The 27,003-nt window shown below is 29.8% G+C and overlaps 1 protein-coding gene across 11 annotated transcripts in view; it reads right to left on the bottom strand.

The window, feature by feature from the left end:
- Positions 1-6,613: 6,613 nt before the first annotated feature.
- The window catches only part of LOC129960919 (MFS-type transporter SLC18B1-like), a 128,430-nt gene continuing 108,040 nt past the window's right edge, over positions 6,614-27,003 (bottom strand). For all 11 annotated transcript variants that reach the window (XM_056074660.1, XM_056074656.1, XM_056074663.1 and 8 more), the window contains 10 exons: positions 24,386-24,533; positions 24,139-24,207; positions 22,743-22,830; positions 18,737-18,876; positions 16,564-16,662; positions 13,040-13,131; positions 12,829-12,924; positions 10,755-10,829; positions 9,810-9,903; positions 6,614-6,941 (listed from right to left, as the gene is read on the bottom strand). In XM_056074660.1, the coding sequence (XP_055930635.1) occupies positions 6,789-6,941; positions 9,810-9,903; positions 10,755-10,829; positions 12,829-12,924; positions 13,040-13,131; positions 16,564-16,662; positions 18,737-18,876; positions 22,743-22,830; positions 24,139-24,207; positions 24,386-24,533 (1,054 nt within the window). In that variant the 3' untranslated portion in view covers positions 6,614-6,788. The remainder of the gene's footprint in view (positions 6,942-9,809; positions 9,904-10,754; positions 10,830-12,828; positions 12,925-13,039; positions 13,132-16,563; positions 16,663-18,736; positions 18,877-22,742; positions 22,831-24,138; positions 24,208-24,385; positions 24,534-27,003) is intronic.

The raw sequence follows: 27,003 nt of genomic DNA, 5'->3' as shown, positions 1-27,003 counted from the left end.
CTGTTTTTTACTTCTTAGCGATGTGTTGTTTGGTCCTGTTTTTGTCACTCGTGCTTTGTGTTTTCTGGAATTTCAGTGAAATAAAGGTTGTTGAATATTCACAGTACACCTATCGGATGATTTCTATAACAATACCATTATTTAACTTTTTGAACATTCACTGTACACCTGTCAGATGATTTCTATAACAATAATATTGTTTCCGAAACTTAAAAGGTACAGCTTCCGCTGTTTTTTATAAAGTGAAGAAGCGTTGTAAATTGTTAGAAAAGATTAAAGTAATTTCGATGTTCGTATGGCTAAAGTGTAACAATTTTCGGAAAATGTTGGATGAGCCCATCTTGCTTTTCTAGTTAAAAGTGTGGGGCTGTTTCTAGCATCTATAAATTAATCACAAGCATGGTATGAAAGATAGTTTCTAACATCTGTCCTTCAGAGTTCAACCAATAAAATTTTATGCAGATATTAGACAGCATGAAGCACGACAGACACCCCTAAGTTTCTTCCCAGAGGCCTATTTTTCAATTGAATTGTTCTTTCATACACTGTACAGTCATATTAATGTGACCATCGCCTACTTTTGACGTCAACCTTAAATAACCAATCGCAGAAGGTATGTTTATCAGCGAATTTGGTGGATATATAAAGTGTGTTGTAGACATTTGGGAAAATATTGCAGTTCTGGCAGTCATGCAGAAACGGAGCGGTTCATCCGACATCAAAAAGAGCATGATCATTGGCTTTTGGGTCAATGGTGGAAGCATTTCCGATACGATTAATTTAGTAAACTGTTCTCTTGCCGCCGTGGTAAAAGTATACCGTGCATGGTAAAATGGGACCATCCAAAATCAGCGATGTAGCAAATGTGGTGCACCACGGGTCATAGACGTCTGCGGAGATGCGTTCTTGTGAATAGATGTGCAAAAATTGAGCAACTGACCTCCCAGATAAACCAAGGGGCTACCAACAATGTCTCCACAACGACGGTTCAGCGAATGTTGCTGCGTATGGGCCTCCGCAGCAGAAGCCTGGTTAATGCACCTATGCTGACTGCTGTTCATTGGCGACGAAGGCTTGAATTTGCTCGCCAGTACCACAACTGGACTTTCACTGAGTGGAGACATTCGGTACGGCATTCCTCCCCAACACCGTGCACGAAGCACATCGTTGGCTCTGAGTGGAGGCAGGTGGCGTTTTTGGATGAATCACGTTTTATGCTCTATCGGGCGGATGGACGGTGGCGTATATGGCGTGAAACGTCTGAAAGTAAAGACCCTGCAACAGTTACCTGAAGGGTCCAAGCTGGAGGAGGGAGCATTATGGTATAATGAATATTTTTGTGGTATTCTCTGGTGTACTCATCATTGTGGAAGGCGCGATGGATCAACACAAGTACGTATCTATCCTTGTGGACCATGTTCACCCCTACATGCGGATTGTTTTTCCCTCAGATGATGGCATCCACCAGTAGGACATTGCGACGTGTCATAAAACTCGCAGTGTACGTGCGTGGTTCGAAGAGCACTAGGATGAGTTTATTGTACTCCCTTGGCTAGCAAATTCCCCGGATTGAACCCAATCGAGAATCTGTGGGACCACCTCGATCGGGTCGTTGGCACCATGGATCCTCACCCGCGTAACCTAGCGCAGCCGGCCACGGCATTGGAGTTGGTATGGCTCAACATCCCAATGAACACCTTCAGGAACCTAATTGACTCTCTTCCTGCGCATCTCACAGCTGTCCGCATTGCGGAAGATGGTTATTCTGGATTTTGACAGGTGGTCACATTAATGTGACTGGACCATGTATTATAAGTAGGGTTTATACAAAAACCGGTTTTCGAATTCCATATTTCCAAAAAAACTGGTTTTAGCCGGTTTTCGAATTTTTGTCAAAAAAAAAAAAAAATAGAATAGGGAAAAATATTTTCTCTAAGTTATATAAAATAACAAAAAACGAAATCAATATCAAATTCAATAAAATTAAAGATTACATATACATATTATTTACACAAAATAACAAAAACTTAAACAAAAATTTTGAATAATATTTATATTGTTTCCACTAATTTTAATTTCTCCTAAGAAAATAAGATTTTAAAAACATAAAATATCGACTAAGGGTGGCTAAGTTTTAAAGCTAAGTCTAATTTTGGACACAATATTGCCTGAAATTGAAAATACTCGCACAATATATTTCCACATTGTTTTCGTATCCCTACATTTTAATTATTCGTTATTATTCCATATAATAAAAATTGTCACAACTGACACAATTTTTGCTGCCTATTCTTTCATATAGTGCGTTTTTCATTATAAAATGTTATTTATTAGGAAACTATTGTTAATTTTTGGAAATTACGTATTGAAATTATTTTAATAATAAATTGTGAATAAATTCAATCTAACTATCCTAAAACAAAATTATTATTATTTGTATGTAATTTGAAACTCTTTTGTGATCAAATGATTATCTATTTTCTCCCTAATTTTATCTTTATGGTCAGTTATATCGAATTGGATTTCTTGTTTTAAAATAAGAAAGAAAAATGAATTCAATTTTTTAAGAATTCGTTTTATTTTCATATCCAAATTTGAAAAAGATCTCGTGATTTATCGGTGTGAAATGTTATTTAAATAAAGAATGCATGTGTTGCCATTCTAACTCGGCAGAAATATTAGGAGATGGGAGGGTACAACTGACTGAAGAATTTAAGACAATTTTAAATTTCTCTCCACCTTTCATGTTTGAAAATTCTAACTGAGTATTGCTTTTGTACTTAATATTTTTTTTCTTTTATAATTTAATTTTTGAACTATAATTTATTATTTCAAACTAAATATTTTTAATGTTACATCTAATTATGAAAAAAACTTGCTGAGAAAATAGTTGGAATGTTAAAAGAATTTGTAGGATATGAATAGTTCTCCATGTTTTTAATATAATTTTTACTTTTAAAAGAACTTACAGTTGCATTTCTTTGAAAAATGGAAATGATTACTTTAAAAATGATATTTACATACATAAATTTTAACACAGGAAATATATCCAAAAAATATTTTAATTAAAAAATTTTGGTACTAATAATTTAGTTTATATTAAGATTAATAACTTTATTTCAAATAAATATATATATTTCATCAAAAATGACAGTATGAACTACAACTGGATTTTTATATTTTGTTTAAAAAAATCCAAATTTGATTTTTAAAAATTCTGTGCAATTGATTTCATTAATTTCATTTCACATAATTTCCGTTTCATTATCAAATATTTCTTTCTATTAACATAAAATATCGTTCAATATTCAAATTAAATTATAAGTTAATGATTATTTTCACTTGCTTCGATTATTATTTTCTTTTACCGTATGATTTAAATAAAGAAGTAAAATTCTGTTTCCAACATCAGTGTGGTGCACTTTATTTGAGATTACGCTCTTAATTATTCATTTTCTATTATTACATGGCATTCCGTTGGATATTTGAACCTAAAATGATCAGTACCTCTTTACTTTTATTAATTTGAAATACTCATTGAGGGTAAGGTGTTGTTTTTTCTTAAATATTTGTTGTAAAAATCAACTTTAGTGTTCTTTTCTAGACTTTCTCATATAAGAGACCAATAAAAACGCATTTTGTGCATCTTTATAGTACTGTGAAAAAATCAAACTGGGTATGGATTTTGGGTGTTTGTCTTTTAATCATCTTGATGTAAAATTTTGATACGAATCTACAACTAAAGATAAATTAAATTTCATTTGTTTAAGTGATTGCCTTTTCGAGTTGAGATACTGATAGCTAGGCAATCCTTTGACAGGTTTGACAAGATTTGATACAGATTTACAATTCTAAAGATAAATCTATGTACTTATTTAATAAAAATTTAAATAAACATGTTCATCTGAATGGACGAACATATAGACTTCCCATCAACGGATTTTATCCAACATTTGATGGAAATTTGGTTAAAGGCTGCATACCAGATTTCATGTTTGTAGCTCGTTGCGTTTTTGAGTTATTGTGTTTACAGATCGACAGACAAGACATAATTTTTGAAAATTCATCCAAATTTTGCATACTTCGTATGCAAAGAATTCCTTTTTCCCATTTTAAAAATATAAAAGATTGCATTAAGGAAGTTCTAAAAAGAAGACTTGTTCATTAGGCCCGAATATGTTTGCCGGTTGCTTGATTGGAGAAATGCATGAACCAGAAAAGCAATTTTAAGTGTGCCAAAGTATATCGTGATTTCTTTTTTATGTTTGTAATTCTTTTGCGTTTCAAATTTATTTCAATCAGATGCTCCAAATGAAAATCTTAACTTCAATTGTTTATATTTAAAAAGAAACAAGAAATAAATGTAAGCTCAATTAAGTGTTAATGTGAAAGATTTATTGCTAGATATATTTTTACTCTACTTTTAAATCTCTTCATCTTTTGCATATAATTTAAAGGATTGCATATAAATTAAAGTTAATGTTTTAATATTCAGTTTTAAAGCATCAATACTAGGGATTGCAATACCGGGATACCGAATACCGGTATTTTGAGCCATTTGTACAATTTTGTAATACCGGTATTCACAAGTTTAATACCGGTTTTTCGGTATTTACTAAAAATTTTTAAAATTGTCTCCACTATATGTTCAGGGATCGCGAACATAGCAAAATAGTATACATTTTTGTTTTTATGTCAACCTAACGGGCGAAATTAATTAGCTAATTAATGGCTTAATTATTTGCTTAATTCTAAATTAGCGAAACATGGATTATCCCTGAAAGAAAATATTGTATCCATAACGACTGATGGAGAAACAATTATGAAAAAAGTTGGAAAGTTGATTGGTGCAAGTCAGCAGTTGTGCTATGCACATGGAATTCAATTAGGAGTAATAGATGTATTATAGCAAAAAATAAAGAACAGAAGAATCCAAATACTGTGGATATAGAAATTTCGGATTCCAACTTTGAAAAGAGTGAGAGTGATATTGACAGTGAAGATAATGACAATGTAATTGTTGAAGAAGATATTGCTAATGAGGATGAAATATTAACCTATCAAGAATTGCTTCCTATAATTTATAAAGTTAGAAAAATTATTTAAACGTTCCCCTATAAAAAGGATATTTTACTAAGATATATACTAACTGAAAATAAAAAAGAATATATGTTAATATTAGATTTTAAAACACATTGGAATAGTTTACTCCTAATGATGGAACGATTTTTGAAACTGAGAAGTCCAATCCAAAAAGCAATAATCGACTTAAACCTGTAAATTAATTTTTCAGGTAGTGAATTCGACTTAATATCCAGAACTATATCAGCTCTACTTCCAATAAAACTGATTATTGAGGCATTATGCCGGAGAGATTCTATTTATTAATAGCTAATGCAACAATAAATTTCATGTTGCAGTCACTGAAAGAACAGCACACATCACTATCTGAAGAATTATATATTACATTGAAAAATCGCACAGAAAAAAGGCATACCAAAATAGAAAATGTCTTATGGTATTTACATAATTATAATGATTTTAAAAATGAAAAAGAAGAAAAGAAAATAACCAATTCAAATCTGATTAAGTTTAGAGTAAATTTTCTTAAAATTTTTTACCCACAAACCTATCCACATTCAGAAGAATTCGGTTCAATTATCGAAGATTATGATGTCACTACTGTCGATAGTGAAAAGGAATTGTCTCTTGAACAAAAATTAGAATTAGCGATAAATAAAAAAAAATTCAACAAACCAAAATACAATGCAGAAATCAGCTATATTCAAAACCATCCGACGAGAAATCGATTTATTTGAAGATGAGGGATTTAGAGGTAAATACTTGGAAAAAGTATATCGCGCATTGCTAACAGTACCACCAACTAGCGTAGATGCCTAAAGAACGTTTTCGACAGCTGGTAATTTTTACACAAAATTACTTTTCAGGCTTAATGACAGTACAATTGATGAATTATGTTTTTTAAGATCACATTTCAAGAATTTGTAATAGTACCACACACTGAATAGTGATATTTAACCTTTTTTTTTATTTAAATAAATAAGATGTTCCTTTACTTTTTTGTGATTATATACTGTTATAAATTATAACTGGCAAAACAAAACAAAACTGGCAAATAAAACAAAGAAACACCTGCGTTTTCTTTCTTTTTCTAAAATTTCTAATACCGGTTTTAATTCCCGGTATTAAGATTTAAAAAATACCGAATACCGGTATTGAAACTTTGGTCCGGTATTGCAATCCCTAATCAGTACTATAATTTAGAAGTGATAGTTGATTTATGAATGATGGTAAATAATTCGAAACTTTATTTTGCCTACATTTCCAGGTAACCACCCAAAGCATAATTTACTGGATTAACATTATCGTAAGGTGCTGTAAATTCTGAAAATTATACTACTGGATACATTTCTTCAATTTTGCTTTCTTTCGTATAATTTAAATTTATGAATGAGTTATTTTGATATCAAAGCAATTGTAAAATTGATTGATTTCGAAAGAAAGTTTCCAAATTCTGTGAGTCCCTTTATAATATGAAATAAAGGAATAAAATGGGTTTATAGATTCTATGGGGTATTAATAAAATAGCATCTTGAAGTTTTTGATATTATTATTCTTAATTCAGTTTTTATTCCGAAAACAACTTCTTTGTGCATTGAACATATCGGAAGAATGAACACACAGTTAGTCCTGTAGAGTGTTTACGACTCTACTAGTATGTGCATCAGAAAGTCTTTCAAATTTATCTTCCATAATTTAGTGTTCTTTTACTTGCTGATAGTACTTATGCTATTCTTTCCACATTCTTCATCTTTAGGTACATATCCGTTTCTCATAGATATCTTTTCAGTTGAATGTTTTAATTCTGCTTTTTTAACCCAGCTTCCTCTATTGCAAATAGAGACAATCAGAAGAATAATCTGAAATGCAATAAAGAAATCGGACTAAAAAATGTACTTATTTGCATCTAAAAGCATGGTGAAAACAAAGTAATGGTTAAACAAAGTAATCATTTAAAAAAAATCGTAACTATTTATCGGATGTTTTCAAATAATATATTTATTACAATAAATTAAAACTGCCTTTTTGCATTTGTATAAAGGAACATAATTAAAGCGGCACAGTTAAAAAAAATATTTTTATTAATCAGTAAAGAATTTTGATTACATTGCATAAAAATTCTATGGTGTGGTAATTAAGGATTAAAGATTGACAAAATATATGGCAAGAATCAGTTGATATAAAAATTCTATTTTATTTAAATGCACTAATGCATGTATCTTATTTCTTAACTGAAATAATAGTATGCTCCATCTGATACAGTTAATTGTGTTAAAACAGTTCTCTAAGCAATATGCACTAGTGTCTATAAATTGAGGAATCAATACAAAAGGCTAATTTTGTAAACAAAAGTCAATTGTGAAAGGCCTGATTAAGACATCACAATTACCAAGCTCATATTGTATATTGATCATGATTTAAATGTTTCATGTAAGAGGATCCAGTTTACTTTCAAACACGGAAGGTCATAATGAATAAGCGACTAGATGAATCTAAAACAATTTAGCTTTGATTTTAAAAAATAATACGGGTACATAAATGTTTTAATCTTGATGTGATTGATCGCAACATGAATTTTTAAACAACATTTTCTTCTAGAATTTATTCTGGAATTGTTTTCCCCTCTAATTAATGTATATATGTAATTATATTTCCCCTCTAATTAATGTATATTGTATATATTTTAAAATTAAGAAACACAATGAAATGGTTCTTGAAAATATATTCAGCGCTCAATAATTATTCACCTAACAAACACAACTTTCCTGCTGGATGAGTAAACGCACTGAATTTCAAAACTTTCTACAATTCCAACTATTTATTAAATAGTATGAAATTTGGAATACAACTTAATAAAGAGACAGAAAAAATAATCAACCAAAAAAATTTGCAAATGTTATCAGTACAAGCCATTTAATGTCAATCTTAAGAGTGAGTGCAATATCTTTGCTCGTGGATCATGTAATAATCGCATTTGATATATCACCATAAAGCTATTTTCACTCTTTTTCCGCGGAAAATGATGTTTGATTTACTAGATTACATTTTGCAAGCAGAGCTGTTTTTCAAAACGAAGATTCCTCACCACCAGCTTTGTGGAAATTGCGAGATATAAAGATTGTATGCGAGGAGGTTTAGTTTAATTGTATTAACGTTCCGTTTTAAAGCAACACCAGGGTTATTTTGGACGAAATTTTGAACCGCGGTCAGATGACGAGGACAACACCTGAGCTGTACCGAGGTGGAAAACATAGGAATGAAGAAATATGAGAAAACGATTTCCGCGTGAGGCAGGAAACTTTCCTGTAAGAAGAAAGAGGCTGATTTTTGCTGATGTATTTGGAAGATATCAGAACTGGCCCTTCATGGGTTGTACAAGTGTTCATTTCTTTGCAACAATATTAAATCAGCCAAGTATTACACCAGAAGCTGTTTGCCTACTTTTTAAATACCTTTTAAAGATATATAAATTTGTGGTTTGATTATTGAAAAGAGCAAAGGACAATAGTAGACCGTTAAAAGAATGGAAAGTTACAGAAAAATCTGTATTTATTTATTTTAATTTATTATCAACAGGGTGTTCACTCTAAATGTGGCTTAATCCAATTTCTAAACCATTAGAGTTAAGAAGATATTCCCAATTAGAAAAGCTTTAAATAACAGAAACAGAACAAATATTGTTAGTGCTGTACGTGTTTCTTCAAATTCGAGATCTTCCCATCTATAATCTGACAAATTTCGACTTCATTTTAGATGCATAGATTTTATTTAAGGTTGTAGCTTTTGATTTTTTCTAAAAAAATTCTCAACAAAACAATAGGCCACGTATATTATTAATTAAATTTTAATAGATTGCAGCAGTTCTTTTTTTTTTTAATGCATCTCTTCTTGTGGCTCTTCTATTAAATGCAAACTGGAGTTAAAAATATAGTTAAATTAAACATTTATTTTCAATTCTTAGACATTCTATTGATATGTGCTAAAAATAGTGAAGAAGTAAGAAGAAATGAGCTAATTAATGAATTAACTCATTTCATTACTTAATTAACTAAGGAGAAAAAATGGACGTTTCTTATTTTATAATATGAATTTATCATAATAAAACCGCTTTATAAAAGGTTAAATAAATTAATTAAGAAAAAGACATATTAAATCTATTCTGAACAAATAATTGGATGTTAAAAGTATGCCTCCTTCTGTCAAATAACCGAAAGAAATTTAAACCTAAATAATACAGTAATGAGTCATTTCATTTTCCCCTTAAGACTATGGAATGGAGCCGTTATTGTCTAAAATAGTGATTTTCTTAACTGGATCCATTTGGAATATAGAAGAATGTGATTTGTTTTCTTTCAAATGTTTTGTTTAAATGTGTACAAATAATATTTGACTAAATATGATTAAAGAGACTGGAAATAAATAACGGTTTAGATTTGATCGTTTTCAGCATTTCATTTCATAACTCAAACAATATAAAGTATAATTTTTAGCATCATTTGAAGCGTCTTTCCATTTGGAAGTATATGCCATCTCCAGTGTTTTTGGTAGGAAGATATTGGGTCATGGTTAGAGTAGATATCTTGTCTATTCAATATCTGAATGAGAATATAATGTAATCGAATTTATATGAAATGAATTCTTTTAGCCTTTCAAAAATATTTATGGATGTGGAATCTCTAATAGGAGATCGTGCGATGTCATTCAGGAATAATGAAAATATTAATTACCAAAACGGTTTCCAAAACTAAAAGAGTCATTGATGCTTTTCTAAATCCCATGTTGTCTAGCAAATATCCACCGACTGAAGGTCCAACGAAAGCCCTATGGAAGATAATAAGCACCTTTTTCAGAATGGGAAAATCTGTTAATGTTATTTATAAAATTTCAAAATATATTTAGAAAGAAAATGCTGAATACATTATTCTTCTGTGAATTTATATAAAAAGAATTTTCGAAAAAACTGATTTGATGTCTATAAAAAATTTTAGGGGAATTATTTCGCTTATCAGCTGTTATTATAACATGTAGTAAATCAATAGACATAACTTGCGTGCAAAATTTATTGTCCAGAAAGCTGTCCTTTTTTAGATAGCGACAATACTAGTAATTTATCAATTTACTTCTTCCTTTCTTTTAGTTGATGCCGTATTCTTTAAAGTACAAAATGTTTTTTTTTATATACTGTCAACACCATGGATTTGATAATAATATTAAATGGACCTCTAATGCTATCCTATAATGGACAAACATGGATTTGGGGAGAAAAAAAAACATAATTCTTCGAAATCTCATGTCTCTCCCCCCAATTCTTAATAAAATCACTTAATTATCAGCTTTCATATTTTGAGAAAAAAAAAAATGGGCTTTTTGGGTGGAAGTGTAGTTTAAATTGTCGATCGAGTCAACATTTTTCTCCAACAAGAAAAGTAAAGGTACAACTGCGTGACTACATATTTGCTTTGTATTCTTCGTTCTTCCAAGATAACTTGACCGTGAATTAAAAGATTCTGTACAAAAAGTAATCAAAGGAAATATTGCAAACATTTTTTGAGAATAATCTTCAGCATTGAAGAATTACGGTAGATCTTTTCATTTTTAAATGGCACTTAATGGCAGCAGTCAAAATGAAGGGACGAAGTTTTGAAATAAATAATAATGATAAAATGCTTTACCCTAAGGATTGAGAAGCAGCTATCATGGAAGACACGAGTCCGTAAGTACTCAAATCCGGTGGTAATCCTCGATTCCTAAAAAAAAAAAAAAAAAAAAAAAAAAAAGGCATCGAAATTATTTGTAACAAGTATTTGGATTGCAACTTTAGTGAATAAGAAATAAAATATGAAAGAGAAAAAAATTATGTTCAACAGCGAGACATTTTACAATATCTTAAAATAGTTGTACGATATTAATCACAAAAACAGTCTATGTTCTGCTAAATTTAATTTTGTTCTTTTTTAAATCGTAGGCAATAAAGAAACATTATTTTCAAGGATTGCAGAAAACCTTGTTTTAAATACTTTTACTTCTACATATATTTGACAGCATAATATTTTTAAAATTTAGTGCTCTTAATGGTCAATTATTATATTAATTTAGCTAGAAATTGATTTCACAGACGTGGCATCATCTAGAAGTTAATTCTTTAAAGTTATAAACTTTTTTATTCCACAATATTTTTAATCATGAATTATAAAATAAAGACTGACAAAGTATAAAATAATAAAAATAAAAAAAGGTTTAAACACTATTTTATTAAAGTAGTAAAAATCAGGAAATAATATTTATTTACAGAAAAGCAGGTAATATTATAAAGGAATTAAAATCCAATGTAATAGTTAAAATCTTCGTGGATATTCATTGAAAGTTATATTATAAATGTGATTAAAATTCCAATTTAGTTTATAATATGTCTGTCAAAATCTTACGCTTTTATTGCTTTTTTTTTTTTTGACATCTGTATTTTTGATTAAAAGATTTAAGAATATTATAAGAAGAACAAAAAATTTTCTTGGAATATTTTTAAAGCGAACTAAAATATTAAATATATAGATTTTGTACAAATTAGAAAATTTATTATTTATAAATCAAGAATATTAATAGAATATAATTTCTTTCATGATAAAATTTTGCGCAGTTGTTTAGAAAATGGATGCAAACTTCAAAAAAGTCGGTTGATTTGGTATAGTAGACTGTACTGAGTTCCGCATAAGGCTTAAGTGTTGTACAGCATTTTTCAAGCCGCAATGAATATCATAAGGATTAAATACTGGAAAATAATAAATATATATTTTTTTTTTTAAATTTAATGCTTTTATCAGTGCGTTAGAAGGGAAAAGTAACTTTTTCTTTATTCACATTCAAGAGCATGAGACACAAAAAAACAATAAAAGAAGGTTATAGAGTTGCAATAAATATCATAAGCAAAAATTCCTAAACTTTCTTTATATGAAAATTAGAATACATTATAAATGTGACTATAATTCCAATTTACTTAAAGCTATTCTATTTGCACCTATCTTTTTACAATTTTTGTCCTGATCTCCAAATTTTGATTAAAAAAAAAAAAAAAAAAAAAACTCAAATACACTGTTAAAAGCGTTTTTTAAAAAGTATTTCTATATTTATGATTTGAAAGTGAAATCCATAATAAGATAAACATAGTGTTTTGCATTCAGATAAATTCTGTGATATTAAATTATTTAACACCAGGTGTTAAAGTTTAAAATAAGATGGCACAACTTTTGTATATTCTTAATAAATGCTTAGTCAGGGTTGAAGAAGTTCCGTTGTCTCATGACTTTTTTTTAAAATCAATAAAATGTATCTTATCAGATGCTAATAAAATCTATATTGATGAGGTTTTAATGTTTTCAAAATTGTGTTTAAATTATGGGATAGAATTGCCGGTGTGATGGCTTAGGGGTAGCGCGTCTTCCCCGTGATGTGGGCATCTCGGGTTCGGTCATGGTTGTTCCTCTTTTTGTGAGGAGCGTGAAAGAGCTCACCTGTAAAAAGGGGTTGTGCAAGTGAGTGTCATCTTCATCTGAGCTAGAAGTCAGATTTCTGCCCTCGGGTACTCAGGGGTCTTTACACTTAGAAGCTACTGCACCCCCCTTCCCATTGTAACGCGGACATGACATCATGATCATTTGATTACAATGGTTTAATTTCAATTTGATTTTATAGTTATCAATTTGAATTTCACTCTGCATACATCTTATAGACAAATTCGTAAATAAAACTTACATTGTGTCTTGTAGAGTTCCTGTAAAGGCACATACTAATTTAGCTCCAAGCCCAAGACCCATCAGAATAAGGGAAATAATAACGATCCAAATTTTACTGTAAAATATAAAAAATTGATGTAAACTAATATATTTCCTTACCTAATAAATTAAATTAATAACTATTGTTGTAAATATGCATTGACAAAGAATTATAGCTCGTTTTTACATACGGTCCTGTGTTGAAAAATGGTGCTGGTCCAATGAGAAGAAGTGAAAATATGTTAATTATACAGCCCAATAAGCTCAATGTTAGACTGTTGCACTGTAATAAAAATAAGATAAATGTCAAAATTATTTGAAAGATAAGCAACTAAACTATAGAATTTTCAGTTTTTGATAAATAATAATTATTCCACATGATATTATATCGAGTATATGGTCTGGAAAAAAAATTTTTTTTTTTTTGAAGAATTTCAAATATTATACATATTTGTTATTTTCGCATGTTTTTGGCATATTTTAAAGTAATATTATTGCATATAACATGCTATTTATTTGACAAGAAAATATTTAAGAGAACAGTGGGCTGAAATTCATGACCCACTTGTAAATATTGCAGTATCTGGTAACTCCATGAATGGAACAGTTGGATTTCGTCACTACGAAAGTCAAGTATAGTCCATTCCTAATACTTTTTTTTCTTGTGCAAGAAAATTCACAAAGGCAATATTCTGATTCTTATCGTTTAGATTTAATCTTTCGTTTCTTATCGTTTAATGTTCAATTCAAACAGTTTCCTAAGATAATTTTCCGAAGTATTTATAGTAAAGTCATATACATTACTGAATCCTTAAAACCAATTTAAAAATGTTTTCAATAAGATGATAATGTTATCAGTTTTAAGAAAACTAAGAAAGTTTAAATATGTACTCATATAATAAATTTGAAACAAACAAGAATAGAAAGGTTAAAAATAAATTTTAAAATGCATTCCATATGTAGAAATTTATTTGGCAAATAGTCTAGTCGTGTGATTGAATTATACGGATTAATTGGTGAGATTATTGAATTGAACATTGTTGAAAGAATTTAAATTAAATTTCTGAATTAAGAAGAAGAAAACTTGTAAAAATATTGAGAAACTTTGAAATAATATTCGTGGCAGTGTGACATAATTTTTCAATTGATCGAACTAGCTTTTAACCTTATTAAATCATAAAAAATTAGACATGCTGAAAATGATATTTTTTAAAACTGAAATAACGTAGAAATTTATTCATTTCAAATGGTTAAAAGATTATACAAATATGGTTAAAAGATTGAAATCTCTCTTAAAGAGATGTTCCCTCATATACCTTATTTGAATGCCTTACTCGAATACCGTTTAGAATGAATTGTTACCTCTTCAAAACATCAATACCTTTTTCGAATCTACTAATTTATTAAATATAAAATTAGGTGTTTTAAGAAACTGAAACAATGAGTTATTGAGACTATTTATACATCAAGGTAATTTCTCCTGGCAAACATACTGAAGGAAAGCAAAGATATAATTATATTTCTTTACTAAAATCAGTTGCATTAAAAGATGGTGGTTTTTACTTCAAAATGTTTTTGGAAAGATTTAGAAAGTTTATAAATTTTTGTGAGTGTTCATTTCGTTTCCCTTCATAAGCAAATATTAATTCATTGTGTGTGTGTGTGTGTTTTTCTTTTATACAGTTTTAACCTTCTTTTCGGATCGTTGATTAAATTGTGTCTTGTGATATCAGATCTTTTTCAAATTTTATTTCCGGAAAGTATTTCACGATATGCTGAAATATCCTTTAATCAATCTGTATGGTGATTATGCCTAGGATATTTAGGATGATCGCTCTAATTGTGGTTCAATATATATATATATATATATATTACTTCTTAAAACTTTATTATTAAGATCCATCAATCAACAGGCAGTACTTTGCTGGAGGTGGCTCAAAATTTCGTAACCAAGTCCGTTCTGGTTGCAAAGAAGTGGTGTTCTTTTTTATTATTGTTATTAAAATGTTGGTGTTATTTAACTTAATAAGACAGGGGTACCGTGTAAAAATTTTATTTTGCAATAAAATTTGGGATCAATCAATGTATTGCTTTTTCAGCAATACATTGATTGATCCCAAAATATAATTTTTCGCATCATTTAAAGTATTTTTCTAATTTGAAATATCTATCTATCTGTACTGATTTAGAAATTAGTTAGTGGATCACGATTAGAATAATTCAAATAAATATAAATAAGTAATATTATGAATAATAAGTCTAACGGGTTTAGTTGTAGAAATTTATAAATACTCTACGTGTGCACACTTAGTCATACGAAATACAGATTGCAATTCAAGCAGTTTGAATCAAAAGCAGTAGGTAAATTTTGATTTAAAACTTTTTCGTTATGTCTATGTTTCGACTTTTTACTAAGAGAAAATTTATAATTTAACCGTATCTCGTATTTTATTATTTTCTGGGTTGTGCTGACAAAACAGAATTTATCAATGAAACAAGTTTAAAATTTAAACCATTAGAAATTCATGTTTTATAGTACGTCAGAACTTTATACTTCTGTATCTGTTCTAAGTGAAAGCTCAAGGCACAGTCCATCGTTTCTTGAAGACTGCTGTTTAAAATCTTCTTTGGAAGTAAATACCATTTCATGAGAAGCACATATCATATTAGAAGAGACTATCCTTTTATAGTAGAGAGCTTGGACTTATTTTGCAGGCATTCACCTCGATACATCCATCCGCCGGATATTGCAATGCTTAACTGACGACGAATTTACAACATTCGCGAAGGGAAGGGACTCCAAAATAATTTTGTGTTGTGGCTTCGTAATGTCAAAATCTGTCACTGTACAAGTGATGCATTACGGGACGTTCATTCAATTCAGAATGCCGTGAAATCTTGGAACACAGTAGCCTAATACTTATTATTTTGTGTTGGAATTTCAAAGCATTTTTCTGGTGATCCAAAATTTTATTTTGAATTGTATTTCAGCACTTTCGTTGTACTCGAACATTTTTTGACGTCACTTTTTTTCGATTGAAAAATTTCATAGTCTAAATAAGGATACTTCTATATTTTTAATGAAACACAACGCCTGAATAATTATGTAGAGTGTTTCAAATGAAAATGAAAGAATCTGACATCTCAAGAACCATTAACATATGAAAGCTATTTCGTGATTTCATTTCAAATAAAATAGCATAATTTGCTTTCTGTTACTATTTTTACTGAATAGCGCTGAGAAATGCTTCTGGAGTCTGCTTTGTCGATGATCTTGAAATTTCTTTACGTGACTCCACTCGAGTTTAGTTTAGTTATATTCACTTCCCGTTTTAAAGACACTAAGGCTATTTTTGACGGACCTCGTCATTTTGAACCGCGGTCAGATGACGAGGACTACACCTGAGTTGGCACCTCCTCTCCAAACTGTCATACCACACCAGCTGGAGAATAACTCCATTCGAGATCGAGACCAATAGCTTTAAAAAATATCTATTCTATGTTTGTTACTTTATTGATGTTAAAGATAAATGAGAGAGGGTTTTTTTTTTCATTCAGATTCTCTAAAATGATTTCTTACATAATTTCATAACGTGTCAACAAGAATAAAATTCATTTGCATTCATGGTTTACAAAAATAATTTTTACGAATATCAATTTGTACAGTTGCTACAATTTTCAAAATATATTGATTGGGATATATAATTCATCCTACTTTTTTATCACAAAGCCAACCCCATCCAGGAGCCGTGAACGCATATATTGACCCACTTAAAGCAAACATCAGTCCAAGAAGAACACCGGAGAGGTCAAACTAAAAACAAAAAAGAATTTTTATCTCCATGATGTAAAACTTCATTAATAAACTAAAGATGTAGAAATTTTTGAATTTTTTTCAACTCGAACATGAAATGTAAGTAAATAATTACTCTTTAAAAATCACATAAATTGTTAATAAAAAGAGCTGAAAAAAATTACGGTTACATACAAGTAAAACATTTATCCACGAAAGGCATTTATTTCTTAGCATTGCATTTAGACATATGCTTCAGTAAGTAAGATGGAGAAATGTCTTGAAGATTACTAGCAAAAAGTTTAAATGAAGATTAAATTTTTATGTACCCTGAGCTGGTAAGTTGAGTGTTTTGTCAAAAGTCTCCTAATTTTTTTAAATTTTTATTTTCTGTATTTTCGCTTTTCATTCTTTGGTAACAAATTATATTCTAGTTTTAAAACTTACTTTCGAAATGTGTTATAATGTACAAATGAAGTTGATATTTTTTTTAGATCTGTATAACCTTGCGCTATACATTTACATCGGACCGCTGTACTCATCAGTAATATGGTGCTCTAAGGTTGCAATGATGACTAGGAACTAAAAATTGCATATTGAAGTAATTGCACATATTTTTGTTTACTTTGCAGGTAATGTACAATCGAGAGTTTTAGTCTGATTTTGATGAAATCAATTTGTTTATCTTTAAAAATGTGAGTAATTAACAGTTAATAATATAACAAACACATAGAGTTAAGTTTTAATAAATAACGGAAAACATTATGTTTTCTCCACTTTTTACCATTTTTAAACGCCATGCGGGGGCAATAGATATCAATCAATTTTATTATTCTTTTCCTTAGAATATTTCTCATCTTTTTACTAATTTTTGCAGTATGCTACATGATATATATATATATATATATATATATATATATATATATATATATATATATATATATATATTGATACGCAAGTATAATGAAGAGATTTTCATCTATATCTTGTATAATATTTTCCTTTTCAATGATGTGTAGATTTTTTAAAGGGGGGGAGGAATGACTTTCATCCCAAATATTGCCACTTACATAAACCTAAAAACATTTTTAGACATGCAATAATGATTTAATATCTTGGAAGTTTTGCCAACACTCTTCGGTAGGAGAAATGACTTGAGACCTCAAGAACGTTTTCCTCATAATCCCATCCACATTTAGGAAAAGGCAAAGGCATGAATTTGAGTCTCATTGTAGTTAAAAAAAAAAAAAAGCAGATTTAAAAAGTCTGTATAAATATATAAAATAGTCGAGAGTGCTTACACTCTTGGATTTTCAGCATGCTACAAATCAAAGTTGAGGTCCCTCATACTACTGAAGTCCCGTTCCGACGACCTGTGGCCTTACGGATTTGGTGATAAATCTGCCAACTGACCCATTGTTGGATCATCCACGCCTGTGGACGGCGATTGGGATCTTCCCACAAATTTTCGGTAAAAGGAACAGACATCAAAGAGCCCTGGAAAATCACAACAGAGGAGAAAGAGGGCAAAATGTGCCATACACAAGGCGAGCACGGGTCGTCGAAACAGGACTTGATATGCACAGAAATGTGCGGAGTGAAAATTCTGTCTTGCAGTAGGATTGAAAAGTTCGTCAGCAAGTTGCGGTCAAAAAACTTGCAATAGCAAAATGAAGAAAATTATGGTCGTCACTCATCCAAATGACAACCACGATAAACTGCGGTGATCGGACGAGAATCCGTTTTCTCATCTCTCCAAAGTATTTAGCTTATATTTGAAAAGAACTTACCACCACACACATGCATATTTTAAGTAGCACTTCAACGTTAGTTGAATTTTGTTTGAATGTTTTTTAAAATAGAAATTTATATATTAGTTTGGAAAATTATATTGAAATAAAAATTAAAGACTGATGTAATATTACAAAAAAGCTTCTATAGCGAATTATTATTTAATATGCATCACAAAATAATTAAAGACATTAAAACTGAATAAAGTAAAGGCTTTTGCATTTCGCAAAGAGATTTCAAAATAGTATTTCTTAGCAAGACATTTCATTAGCTTTACTGATGACAGTTTAAATAGCCAACTTACACTTCTTAAGTGTGGTTCCAACGTAGTTTGATTGAATCCTATGTAATTAAAGGAAGTGAAGACGCTTAGTGAATAAAGCATTGTTCTTGGATGGAACCAAAACTTCAATATGCTTCCTTTTTCAGGTATGTTGGGATTTTCTGCTCCAATGAAATTTAAAAAAATTACAACAATGATTTACAAGCAAAAAGCCGAATATATGAATAGCATGGCATTTAGTATTAATCTAACATTCTCATAATTGCTTTATATAAAACTAAATTAAGCTGTCATGTGACTAGAACTCGCTTAGATTGAGATTCTTCAGCTTCACGAGGAATATTTGAGTCAGAATCTTATACAGTAAAGCATGTATTTTGAGAGAATTGAAAAGAAGTAATACTGAAATTTTGATAAATAACTTTGATTATTAGATATTAAAGTTGCCATAAAGTAATTCATTTAAATGTAATAATTTAAATTTTTTAAAGATCGTATTAGTATATTAATATATAGTAATGAAAATATTGTTCAATTTTAAAACTAAACATTCAACATAAAAGTTAAAAAAATTATTATTTTATTGAATACTAAATGTGGATTTATATGACTAATATGCATGGAAGCAAATGGACGTGTAACTAAACGATAATCGTTGTCTTTCTCTTAGTTATATGTGAGTATTATGAGTGAGAATTAAGTATAAATGTTTATTTTCACGAATGAAATAAGTTTTTCAATGAATTCGTAACGTCTTTAAAGGAATGCAGAAATTTTTCATTATCGCTTACGTTACCACCCGACAATTGATCGTAACATTGTAAATAATTCTGAAGTCATCACAGTTCACATACTTCTTAAAATGGATTTTTTTTTTCAGGGGATTTTACCCTTCTTTATCTGATCAAAATTTCATCATTCGTTTTATCGATATCATTTTGATCATTGATATCGCATTCGTCTAATTTTTGATCTGGAAATCTTCATTCAAAGTCACGATTCCTTATTGTTACATATCTGACTTACTACTTTCAACTTATCAACTTTTTCGGTAGGCACATCTTTAGATTCCTCGACTTGCCATTTGATTTGAAATTCCTTATCGCATTTTGAATTTATGAAATTATTTAGGTGTAAGAAATGAATCTTTTACATTCTATTTCTATGAAATTTCTTTGGCTTTTTTTATAAGTGTAGGTCCACTCACAGCAAGATTTGTGTTAACAACTAATAAAAATGTTTCCTACTTCTAGAATCCCACCTTCTTGTCATATTTTACTTTTCTGGCTTTTTTTTATTTGGAAATAGCAGGGAGGAAAAGAATGTCACCCCACCCCACCCCGCTTTCTAGAAAAAATATCCCTCAAACTGGAAACAGAAAAATATTTACTGAGGCAGAAAGCTGGCAAATTTTAAAAAGATTAGAACCGAAAATTTGTGTTGGTATAAACGAAGTGTTTTATCGCTGGTGAATTGAGATTGTGATAAAATTACATATAAATGAGAAGAATGCTTCATTATACAGGGTGTTCATTAATTATTGTCGGGGTTTCCGCACCTCATAACTTTCGAATAAAAAATATTACGCAAAAACCGATTACGTATTCGTAAATTACAACTCAAAGAATTTTACGTGGCAACAATGCGATCTTAGCGCATTTGCAGTCTGGGTAATTATGACGTCATAAATAAAAGCGATCGTGCAAGAAAAAGCAATGTGTGTATTGTGGTTTTTCGAAACTAAATCAGTCATAACTACTCAACGTCGCTTCAGGACCACGTACAAGAAAGATCCTCCTTCGGATAATTCTATCAGACGCTGGTTAACACAATTTCAGGAAACTGGTAGCGTTCTACACCGAAAGGGAGCGTGAAGACCGCGCACCAGATATAACACCGCTGGACTTCTTTCTATGGGGGTTTGTCAAGAATATTGTGTACAAGACCCCTGTGCCCTCTCTTGATGAACTGAAGCGCAGAATTGTTACTGCGATTCAAAATGTTACCCCACAAATGCTGGAGAACACGTGGAGGGAAATCGAATTTCGTCTCGATGAGTTACGAGCCACGAAGGGCAGTCATGTGCAAATTCATTATCTTTTTAATATCATTAATAAAATTCTTCGAGTTGTAATTTACGAACACGTAATCGGTTTTTGCGTAATATTTTTTATTCGAAAGTTATGAGGTACAGAAACTCCAACAATAATTAATGAACACCCTGTATATTAAATCCCATATAAATGAGAAGAATGTTTCATTATATATTAAATCCACTGCCTTACCAATTTGATTATTTTGTTTTGTTGAATTAGTGAGAAGAGAATTTAATTTCATTTCAGTATCCAGAGACGATAAATTTCCCACGATTGTATCTCATTAAGGGGTGAGACGCGAAAGGATGTGCGCATTTAAGGAATTTACTTTATTGTTAAACGTAAACATCTCCTTTTTTCATCTTTCCTCTCACCCTATTTTGTCGAATTAAAGCCATCCTAACGCATGCGCAAAAGCGCGGAGGGTTTCAGAATCCGTTGGCAAACAATATATCCTCTGGCATTGCAATATCAGGAAAAAAGTAATCTAATAAGCATGATCAGTTTGTAAAGAGAGTGTATTTAATATTCATGATCTCTTTCTCAGCTCTCTTTCAACATCGATTAGATGATTAGTTAAAAGTGGAGTTCCTGTTAAAATAAATATATATGAAGAGCCCCTGATTTTTTGGCACAAATTTAGGTTCAGACAATATATCAATGACTGATAAATGCTTTCATTTACTCATAACCTGGAAAACCTCAACAAATTTTACAAGCTTCTAATATTTAGAAATGATTCAATTTCATCATTTTTTAAAATGAAGTATTTTCAACTTACTCTTTTTATCTGAAAACAAACAGAAATAAAAATATTAAGTATCTACACGAAAATGTAATAAAGTTTTATTTCTTAAGTACTTCTACAATATACAAGTTACCACTGTACTCGGGGCTCAGTATTTAATTTCTAATTTATGAGAAATAGGAAACACATTTCTAAATGAAGTAGAGCATCATATTTTATTATTATTATTATTTGAATCAATCAATGCATTTCTCAAAAAATTGCTAAATCTAAATTTTTATACAATCTATTATTCATATGTAGTAAAATATTTTCGCGACATTAGCATTTTCAGCAAAAAATCAAAAAACTCTTCTGGAACTATAATTGGTTGGGTTCTAAAGCTGTGCATGGCATTATTTTTCTTATTTTTGACTAGGTACAGTTATCCTCAAATCCTTTGGGGCAGCTACTGAAATGGTTTCAAATAGTGATATTTAAAGCTAGATAAATCGGTCAGTTTGAATCATAAAAGAGTGCAACCGTTTTCATTTAAATTGTTAGTGTGGCAGGAATATTTTATCAAATATGAATAACGGAACGAGGGGCAGTATAAAAGTTGAGATTTCGCAGATCTCTCTCTCTTTAAAAAAAAAAAAAAAAAAAAAAAAAAAAAAAGATTTTTTTTAGAGACATGTTTCTTGACTCACATAACACAAAATACCGTTCTTTCCAAATTAATGTATATGTGTCGATTTAATTATTGGCTAACAATTAGATTGGATGTTTTGCATTTAGTTGTACATATGTGAAAAATTGCGCATTATTGCAGAAAATTGGAGAAAAGACTATATATATGCAGATTTTTGGAATCAAAAGTTAGAGACGATTAAATAAGAAGTGAAAATTCTATTTTTTTTTTCAAAAATTTCGACTGCTTTTTTTTAAATTGCTTTACAATAAGAGCATTTTTATTAATAAACATCCATTATTTGCAATTACTTTTAAAAAAATTGACTGTGATACTTTTTGTTTTGACTTTAATGAGCTTTAATGATCTATCCAATTCGTAAATCCGTTTTAGTTCTGATTTTCGATGCTCTATTTTATTTGTTTAAGATAAAATTAATAATGTCAAAAACATTTCTAAAATAATGCTATTTTAAAAGTTTAAATTATTTTTGAATTTAGTAGATGTACTTACCGACATCAGGAAGAAAGAAAAATATAACTATGGCGTCGATAACAACTACAGTACCCACTGTCCAGAATGGGAGTCCATAGCCTCCTAACTAATAAATAATAAAAGATACTTAATCAGTGAAATATGAGTATTTATATTTGCAGGATTTCCATAACTAAACAAATCTGTTTTAAAATTGTCTACAGACGAAATTATTATTTAGAAAGCTATTAAATATTTTGAAGAACATAATAAAGGGATTGAAATTTGATCGAACGAATAAAAAAACGATTTGGAATTTTTTATAGCGAAAAATAGACATGAAAGAATATTGAATTGAAGGTAAATTTTGGATCAAATATTTTTAAATGGTTGTTCTTGTGAAGCAACAATCGGAATAGTGGGAAACTAGAAGTTTCAACTTCAAATTAATATGTTGTAACTTCAAATGCTGCGTTATTTCCATGCCAATGGCTATTTATAGTATGCTAAGTGTGAACGTTTATATTTTCAAGATATGCTTCACTTGAACAATACAATGGAAGAATATTACTTTGAAAAACTTGCAACCCAAGGTAATTTCACTATCCGATAGATATGCAAATTTTGATATGTTAAGTAAAGGGATATGCCTATTGGAAATTCATTAATGAAAAATATTAAAAACTTTTTGGGGCCTCATTCATAAGGTATAGTATCAGTAATACTGTATTGGGAATGTGGAAACACTAGATACAATGCTTCGATGCATATTTGATGGAATTGAAAAATTCTTTGTTTTTGATTTTATTAGCATTGCTCAACATTTGAGAAGCAGCAACTCAAGAGTTCAGTGAGATAACAATGATTGCAGGAAATTGCTTATACTAGTACCAACATAATTTTTCCTAGAAAACTCCAGTTTCAAATCAATAAGCAAAGTCGTTGTTGAAGTTTCAGGATGAATTGTTGCATAATCACAGCCGAAGACACTCCTGGTACCAAAATAAAGGAAGGAAGTAATTTTCATACAGTCGCATTCAAAAGAAACGACAGTTGCAACCATAGGCTCTAATGAATAGTACAATCAAAATACGTGACGAAGGTATATTCATTAACCTTACAATACTTTTTCAACGAATCTGCTTCACAAAACAATCAAATGAAGAATTGGAGAATTTCTTAATTTTTAAATACCTATATTTGATAAATGTACTATGAAAAGAAAAGTCATTTTTTTCTCCTCTTTCTGTTCAGCAGAAAGCTGAGGTCTTGTTTTTCTCTATCAATCTTTGTTTAGAAATCAATTAAAAAAAACTGTAGAATATTATGTATTCTTTGAATAGTTTGCTTCATTGTTCTTTCATGCATATTTCTACGATATTCCGTTGTTCTTCATTTATTATTAATTCAAAAATAATAGAGAAATAATTCTTACGTCGTAAAGAGCTCCACCTAGTGTCGGCCCAGTAATAAGTCCTACTCCAAGGAAGGTTTCTAATACTGCCTGCAAATAGAATTGGTAAAGTAATTCTTCTTTCCATTAGCATTAAAAATATTTTTCAAATTTTTTGAAGTCAGGAATAAAAATGTAAAAAAAATGGAACATTGTTGTTTAAAAAATGAACGCTTGAAAAACATGGATGCGTGTCTACTGATAATTAAATAAATTGAGTTTTTCTTACAAATGTTGTTCCAATGCCTTCCAAGAACTGTGATGCAATAATAGTGTAGCAAGATGTCCTCAGAGCAGCTGCCCCGACTCCCTCAACTGTACGAATTACAAATGCTAAGGCAACAAAAGATGTGGTGTCCAACACCAAATCCAAAGTACTAAAAGAAATAAAGTATGTTATTATTCTAAAAACAAATTTCAGCAATTCACTTTCAGTTCATAGGGAATAAAATGAGGTACTTTAAACAACATAATAATTCATCGCACTTTCAACTTATATAGTATATGGTTATTTAAAATAAATTCACGTGTTTAAAAAGAAGGATAAGCAACACCGAAAATAATTACAATAATGTATGCAAAATATTAAATGAGAATGGATAAATCTTTTAATAACGAGACGCATATTAGGGTCTATATTTCACTGTTAAATCTTTTCGCAGAAATATCGTTAAGCTCTCCTTGGATTTTGTTAACTTAATATTCGTTATGTTGATGTCACGCGAGTGCATTTTTAAAAGTACCTTGTAATTTTGAACCATTTTCCGATACTACCTGGACGTGCAACACATCAATAAAAAGGCATTCTAGCCACAATTTAATGTGTACTCTGTGCCATAGTAGCTAAATTTCGGCTTCAAGATCCAAAGTTTCTGAATTTCAACCACATATGAAGTCGATTTCCTACAAACACAAGTAGAAGTTATTTTTATATCAAAAAGCAAATTCTTTTATTTCCTTCCTTTGAGACAGATTGCAGACTTCCAATGAGGCACCTATGAAAATTCGTTACATTAATTGCATGATGAAATTTCACTTTCAGAAAATCCTCTGAAAAAAACCTCTTCTATTAATCTTTGTAAGTATATCAGTCAATTCCTACAGATTTCAATGAGTCTCTTCATTCGCAATGAATGCACTTCCATGAGATTTGTTGATAAATATTACTTACATGATAATAAAATTGATAATTCAAGCGTAGATAGAAAATCTGTGAGTAAAGAGATCTTTGCTTGATTTGAATTATAATTTTTTGATGTGTATTTTCTAACTATCAGTTGAGAATCATCTGTTTAGAATTTCAGGCATTTGGTATCACTCTTTTAAATGATTTTTAAGAATGTTAAAAGCTTTAATATACTATAAAAGCACCAACACTAATACTAAAAGCACTATTTTTTGGCAAAGGAAGCTTTATTTCATAATTGCTTTTCTTTTAAGGCAAGAATCCAATAGAATTCATTACTTATATTACTGGTTCTTCTAGAGGTATTTTTTGTTGCTTCAACTGTAAGAATAATTAAAGCTTTTATCTCATAGAAGATATGCAGTAGAGGTTGCCATAGCATTAATATGTTTTAGACTAGCAATTACTGCACCGAGACTTTTTTATAGGATAATAAATATAGCATTTAATAAATATAAAAAAAACTGCAGCTGTATTTCTTAAGAGTTTAAAAGAATGGATGGCTTTAGTTGTTTTGTATGATTTTTAAAACCATACTTCAAGTAATCCACACAGATTTAAGTATAGACGGTCGATGATAAAGTAATAAAATATATTTTAGGCAGCAGTTAAGTTTTAAATCTAAAATTGCTACCCAAGGTTTGTTTGAATTCGCTTTACTTTATTTCTTATTCCATCGCTTTTTAAGAGTATCTAAAATACAACTAAGATTTTTTTCAATATTTTTTCTTTAAAAATATTAAATTTAAAATAATTGCATTTTAAAACAGAAGCAAAATGTTTTCCCTTTGCTACATTTAAATTAATTGAAAATATCTTTTAAAAAATGAAATATAAGAAAATCGCTCATTTAAGAATTAAAATTCCTCATTACTTTATGTTTTCTTGTAAAAAAATATTTATTACAGAAAATTTTTAAAAAATTATTCAGCTGTGACGTGTGTAGGGGCCTGATATGGAAAATTGTTTAATAGATAACAGACACGAGGATTGACCCCTGCATTTGATTTGTTATGTCAGTAAAAACAGTGCAAGCCTTATATTCTAGTAGAAATCCATAAGTTCATGAAGGTAGTTCATGTTAAATGTGATCATGGTTAAAATTTCTTCAATTTAATGAGAAGCAGAAAGTGGTGTTTAAACCTCATTAACCTTTTTTTATTCAAAATTAAGTAGCCATCGGTCCAAATCTGCAGCTCTACACCAACACTAACAACAAATGAAGAGATTAACAATATATTCAATAAATTTATTTTTTAGGTTGCCAATTCACTTGGCAGCGTCACATTGAACTTTATATACAAGTTAACAATTTCTTTTTTAGTGTCGGAATATTTAACATTAAATTTGGTTATATTTATTTCGTGTGCTGGTTTCAGGTATGAGTAGGTTTTTCTCTATTAATTCTACTATAAGAGATTCAGTGAAGCTAATTTATGATATACAAGGTGGTTAAAATTAAAACAACTCTACTCTGAGCTTTCTATACAGCGAACTACTCATTGTAAAGGCTCCAAAATTGTTGAACGTGCTATTCAAGACAAGGAGAAAAGGATTTCGTGAAAAAAAAAATTAGTTCCAGAAACTCCGACAGATGGCGCTGAAAAGACACAGGATACACATTTGTAACACATTTTATTCGAACGTATCTAACATTCCAT

This window comes from Argiope bruennichi, chromosome X2, assembly GCF_947563725.1.
Source record: "Argiope bruennichi chromosome X2, qqArgBrue1.1, whole genome shotgun sequence".
Classification (NCBI taxonomy): Eukaryota; Metazoa; Arthropoda; class Arachnida; order Araneae; family Araneidae; genus Argiope; species Argiope bruennichi.
The sequence above is the reverse complement of the archived record's forward strand: the minus strand, read 5'-3'. Positions and strand labels throughout refer to the sequence as shown.